We start from the raw sequence: 6,295 nt of genomic DNA, 5'->3' as shown, positions 1-6,295 counted from the left end.
GATGGAACATGTGACACGTGACTAGTCACAAACTGAAACCTCTGCTCCAGGAGGCCCTTGTGAGATGCCACACTCTAGGAAGCTGTGTGGCTACTTCTTGCTTAGGAATTTGGGTGCTAGAGTCACCCCTTAGGATCTTCCGATTCCCAGAGGCCAGCAGCATTGTTCCCCTCTTCCTCCAACTTCAGGTTCAGATTTAGGCCTCTGTCCAGTCTGGCTTAGTGACGGTGGCCCGCCCCACAAGCTCTGCACTCCTGGCTTTGAAGCTGGAGTTCCAGATCTTTGCAATAGTCCCTTCCTTTCATCCTCTAGGTCTTCATCTTCCATCTGCGTCACCTGTCTCAACACTCACTACTTTTTTTTTTTTTTTTTTCCGAGACAGGGTCTCACTCTGTCACCCAGGCTGGAGGGCAGTGATGCAATCTTGGTTCAAGGCAACCCCCGCCTCCTGGGTTCAAGCCATTCTCCCACCTCAGCCACCCTAAGTAGCTGGGATTACAGATGCACAACACCATGCCCTGCTATTTTTTTTTTTTAATTTTTTTTATTTTTCTTTTTGAGACAGTCTCCTTCTGTCACCCAGGCTGGAGTGCAGCGGTCTGATCTCAGCTGACTACGACCTCCGCCTCCTGGGTTCAAGTGATTCTTGGGCCTCAGTCCTCCCAACTAGCTGGAATTAGAGACATGTGCCATCACATCCAGCTAATTTTTATATTTTTAGTAGAGACAGGGTTTCATCGTGTCATCCAGGCTGGTCTCAAACTCCTGGCCTCAAGTGATCCAACTGCCTCAGCCTCCCAAAGTGGGATAATAGGCGTGGTCTGCCGCAACTGGCCAAGGCTTTTTCAGCTCTTAAACTTCAGAAAAGATACCTGGCCAACCAGTTAATATCCTTATTAGAATTATTCTTACATACGATTTCGCCTCCTAAAGAGTAACAAATAAGGCCCAGTTTCTCCTCTTTAAACTGATCACAGATTGGCCAGTCATGGTGATTCAATCTCAGCACTTTGGAAGGCTGAGGTGAGAGAATCACTTGAGCCCAGGAGTTTGAGACCAGCCTGGCAACACAGTGAGACCACATCTCTACCGAGAAATTTTTAAAAATTAGTCTGGCATGGTGGTGACTGCCTGTGGTCCCAACTCAGGAGGCTGAGGCAGGAGGATCACTTAAGTCCTGAAGTCAAGGCTACAGTGAGCTGTGATCACATCACTGCACTCCAGGCTGGGAGACAGAGCAAGACGCCAACTCAAACAAAAACAAAAAAAACTGATCACAGAAACAATAGCTTTCAGAGATTAGTTTACTTTTGTCTGTCCTGTGTCTTGGATTCTGAACATCACATCATAATTACTGGGGTCGCCTTCAGGGTGCTCATCAGAGGCAGTAGTCGGCACACAGTAGGCTTTGGGTTTCATTTGCAGAGCTTCCTGAGAGCATAGATCCACAGCAGTGGATGAGAGCCACAGAGTTGTTTGGGAAGCAGATGACACACTTATAGAGGAAACAGATACACAGAGGGCCATTATTTTGATTTATTGCATTCTAAAGTACCCCGGGGGGAAGGGCCTGAGAACAGTCTGCTTTATCAGCAGTTCTAAAGCCTTATTACCTGAGATTTATATTCTGAGGGGGAAAAATCAAGATTGGATTATCAATACATATTTCACAGGAGATTTGGGTTTTGGCCCTGACAGAAGAATGTGTACTAACCTGAAAAAAGCTACATGAGATTAAAGAAAGAAACAGCTAAACACCAAAAATCCTGGTGAGAGAGACATGGATTTAAAAGGCCAGCCACTCACTGTAGCGTGACAGCTCCCTCTGGGGTAGCCAGAAGCAGAGCATGAGCCACTGGCATGGAGTGTGGGCCACCAGGGCCACCTCCCCAGGAGCCCACAGCAGCCTAGGGAGGCCTTGGGAGCAGCTTTGCCTCAGCTGCGGTCACTTCTCATCGTCCCGCCCATAGTTAATCGTCTGTAAGGCCTGAGCTATGAGCATCGCCATCTCCCGGGTGCTGGCAGCAACCACTCTGCAAGCCATGAGGTCAAGGGGTCCACCTGGGGACAGAGAGGGAGAGAGCCAGGCACCCAGGTTACCAGAGAGGGCTGAACAATGTTGTATAACAGCTTACCCACATGCACACAGCACAGGAAACGGCACATGGAACTATGCCCAAGCCCCAACTCAGGTGGTCTAGGAGTGAATCTGACAAAGAATAGAGGGATGGAGCCTCGCCCGCCCCACCCCAGTGTGAAGGCAGTGAAGGGCTGCACAGTACAGAGTGCAGCTCTGAAGCTGCCACTGCCTTAGAGGTGGAGAACATAAAGTCCTAAGAAATGTAAGTGATGGGCTAGACCCGAACAGGGGAGCTACCCTTCTCAAGCTTGACTATGCACAGGGGTCAGCCAGGGCTTGTGAAACAAAGGCTCTGCCTCAACAGGTCTGGGTGGGGCCGAAGCTGCCTGCCCACAGGTTCCTGAGGGTGCACCGCTGCTATGGGGCCCACACTCTAAGAACCTGGGGCAAGACAAGAAAGCCCTGCATCTTCCCAGGGGATATGAAACAGGTCTGACTGCATAGATGGAGACCCTCTTTCACATAACATGAGCCTTTAGGTGCTCTAGTGGTAAAATCCAGAGTGATGGGACCTTTAAAATGTGGAATGGGGCTGGGTGCAGTGGCTCATGCCTGTAATCCCAGCACTGTTAGAGGCTAAGGTGCACGAATCATGAAGTCAAGAGTTCGAGACCAGTCTGGCTAACATGGTGAAATCCCTTCTCTACTAAAAATACAAAAAATTAGCTGGGCAGTGGTGGCATGTTCCTGTAATCCCAGCTACTCAGGAGGCAGAGGCAGGAGAATCGCTTGAACCTGGGAGGCAGAGGTTGCAGTGAGCCAAGATCGCACCACTGCACTCCAGCCTGGGCGACACAGCGAGACTCCATCTCAAAAACGTACATACATACATACATACAGACAGACAGACAGACATATAAACATATATATAGACATACATACATACATACATACATACATACATGTGGAATGGATGTGCCTAGTCCTGCTGCTGATGATACTTCTTCATTTTTATACCCTACTGATAGCTCAGTCAAGCCCTTCGAAAGGACAAACAGGAAACAAGTAGAAATCAAATTACAAAAGATCTGCTGTCCGTGCCCAATAGATAAAAGTGAGCCACAGTGTTTCTGCAAAAAGCTGGGAGAGAATGGGATCTGATGGATTCACCTGGCTTCTCTGCCTGAAACTATGTGGATGTAGCAGGCAGCACAGAGTTAGGGGCCCACTTACATGGTGAGCTCCACAGGAGCTCAGTCACTGGGCCTCAAGTGACCCTGAAGCAAAAGGAACAGTCATCTTCCAGAATCATCCTGCAAAACCCTACTGGACACTCATGCCCTGTGCTGATGCTGACCTAACACCAAGCTATGGGGCCTTGCGGAAGAAGCTAACCTCAGAAATTTGGGGACCGTGATACCTGCCCTGCCCACCTCACTGGATTCTTGTGGGAGCCCTTAGAAAACTGTCACTGGCCGAAACTCCATGGCTCAGGCCTGTAACCCTAACACTTTGGGAAGCCGAGGCAGGCAGATCACCTGAGGTCAGGAGTTTGAGACCAGCCTGGCCAACATGGTGAAACCCCATCTCTACTAAAAATACAAAATTTAGCTGGGCATGGTGGCATGTGCCTGTAATCCCAGCTACTCAGGAGGCTGAGGCAGGAGAATCACTTGAACCCGGGAGATGGAGGTAGCAGTGAGCCGAGATCGTGCCACTGCACTCCAGCCTGGGTAACTGACAGAGTGAGACTGTCTCAAAAACAAAACTGTCAGTGGTGTGTAAATGGGAAGTGGCAGTGCTGCTGCCATCGGGACAAGATATCCTGATTCGATGGTGGAAAAGGATGGCAGGAAGGAGGTCAGCCTGGTGCGGGCCTCCGCTATCATGGCACTCTCGCATGCTCTCAACAACAGAAACTGTGGCCGGGCATGGTGGCTCATGCCTGTAATCCCAGCACTTTGGAAGGTCGAGGCAGGTGGATCATGAAGTCAGGAGTTTGAGACCAGCCTGGCCAACATGGTGAACCCTTGTCTTTACCAAAAATACAAAAATTAGCCAGGTGTGGTGGCGCGCGCCCATAATCCTAGCTACTTAGGAGGCTGAGGCAGGAGAACTGCTTGAACCAGGGAGGCGGACAGTTTCAGTGAGCCGAGATCACACCACTGCACTCTAGCCTGGGCGACAGCAAGACTCTGTCTCAAAAAATAAAAAAACCTGAAAAACCCAAAACTCTGGGGAAGGTGGAAAATTTAGTAAGTGGGGACCTCAGGAAGTGCCCCACCCATGGTGTCTCTCTGTCTAGTTTCTGCTGCTGCATCCCGAGGACAGGATAGCTCACCTGAGGTGTCTATCACGATGCCACCTGCTTCTCTGATGATGACTGTGGCAGCTGCCAGGTCCCAGCAGTGCAGGCCAAACTGGTAATAGGCATCCGCAGCCCCTGAGGCCAGGTGGCAGAGGGCCAATGTGGAGCTTCCGATCACTCGGACCCTGGGGAGAGGGAGGGGAGGACAGATGCAGGCGGGAGTAGAGCTTTTGCTATGGTTTGCAAGCTGACTTCAGTCATGTAACCTGGCTGAGCATGTTCCCTAGTGAAAAATGAGGCATAGCTCTGCCACCAAAGCTCTGGAGGCAGAATGTAGGGCCTGGAGCCGCCGACCAACAGGACTCTGCCAGACGCAAATGTTCCGTGCCATAACAGCTCCCAGCCAACCTGGCTACTGAGCACCTGAGATTCAGCAACCAGAGAACTGAATCCTTCCTCTACTGAACATGACATGAAGTGTCAGTGGCCTCACACGGCTAGGGGTCACAGCACAGCACTACTGGGAAGGCAAGCGACAAAGAGGATTCACTGGGCTTTGATAAACCTGTCTGATACCAGGTCCACTTGGGAAGGACTTTAAGTGCTTGCACCATTTGCTGGTTGAGCTGCATGAGGTCAGTTCCATGGATTCTGATCAGAAGTGACACAGGTGCCTACCCATCTCCAGAGGCCTGGCTATTTAGGAGCATCTACTTCGGGCAGGTGCCTCATGGGGCTTGCCTGAGCCTGGTGTCCACTTCTTCCACATTAGGCTTCCTCCTCAAATCCCGCAGGAGTTTTAGCAAGCCCACATTCTGTTCTTCCTCCTCTGGCTACAGGGTGTTCCCTGAACTGAACATCGTACCCATGTGCCTTGGCATGCAGCAGCCGCTCCATGTTACTCAGGAACAGCTTCAGGGTCGCAGGGTCACGCTTGGGGCCAATTTCAGTCAGAACCAAGGCCTTTGAGAGATCTGTAAAAAAAATAAATTTCCTATCACCAGAAAAATCAAGTCTTGTTTCTAACTAAGGAGTGCAGACTTCAAATGTGAGCCTTTCTTTCTCATAGTAAGGATCATCTTTCAAGTGGTTCACGCTGAATGCTTTTCTGATAGCTATGTTGAAAAGTAAGGATGGGCCCAGCGCAGTAGATCATGCCTATAATCCTAGCACTTTGGGAGGCTAAGGAAGGAGGATCACCTGAGGCCATGAGTTCCAGACCAGCCTGGGCAAGATGGTGAGACTCCATCTCTACCAAAAAAATTAAAAATAGCTAGGCATGGTGGCACACACCTGTAGTTGCAGCTAATGAGGAGGCTGAGGTGAGAGGATTGCTTGAGCCCAGTAGTTCTAGGCTGCTGTGAGTCATGATTGAACCACCACATTCCAGCCTGGCAGGGACGGAACACGGCCCTGTTTCTTTAAAAAAAAAAAAAAAAAAAAAAAAAAAGGAACAAAAAATCACCATCATTCAATCAAAAAGAACAAAATGACCCCAAACTGGGAATACTCAATGTTCGGAGGGGAAAACTACCTCATCAATCATCTAGCTGCTGGGATCACTAAGATGGAAATATCATTTTCTTGGACAAAACAACTTTTAAATAATGCTGCTTTGGAAAGGGAGGCTGCAGGAATGAGCTCTCTGGATGCAGGGGGGCTGATGCCTGGAATTCATGGCTTGTCGTTTATGTAACAGCGGGCGAGGCCGCCAGGGCCGTCAAGCCTGACGCAGGGCGGGACGTGACTGGGATTCTGCTCCTGTCCCTGACTCACTGCTGGGGATCCGAGCAGTTTGTTCTGGCTGTGCCACACACCCAAACACAGCTAAACCCCGGTCATGTCCCATCAGGCCTCAATGCTCGGGCAGGACGTAGCCAAACCAGGTGTGCTCAAGGACAAAAAAA

General features: G+C 50.0%; 1 protein-coding gene across 1 annotated transcript in view; it reads right to left on the bottom strand.

Moving 5' to 3' along the window:
• Positions 1 to 1,290: 1,290 nt before the first annotated feature.
• IMPA2 (inositol monophosphatase 2) overlaps positions 1,291 to 6,295 on the bottom strand; it is a 53,549-nt gene continuing 48,544 nt past the window's right edge. The window contains exons 6-8 of the mRNA XM_039463818.2: positions 5,254 to 5,362; positions 4,422 to 4,573; positions 1,291 to 2,061 (exon numbers count right to left, since the gene is read on the bottom strand). Of these exons, the coding sequence (XP_039319752.2) occupies positions 1,946 to 2,061; positions 4,422 to 4,573; positions 5,254 to 5,362 (377 nt within the window). The 3' untranslated portion in view covers positions 1,291 to 1,945. The remainder of the gene's footprint in view (positions 2,062 to 4,421; positions 4,574 to 5,253; positions 5,363 to 6,295) is intronic.

The sequence above is a fragment of the Saimiri boliviensis genome, chromosome 13, assembly GCF_048565385.1.
Source record: "Saimiri boliviensis isolate mSaiBol1 chromosome 13, mSaiBol1.pri, whole genome shotgun sequence".
Taxonomy (NCBI): domain Eukaryota; kingdom Metazoa; phylum Chordata; class Mammalia; order Primates; family Cebidae; genus Saimiri; species Saimiri boliviensis.
The sequence above is the reverse complement of the archived record's forward strand: the minus strand, read 5'-3'. Positions and strand labels throughout refer to the sequence as shown.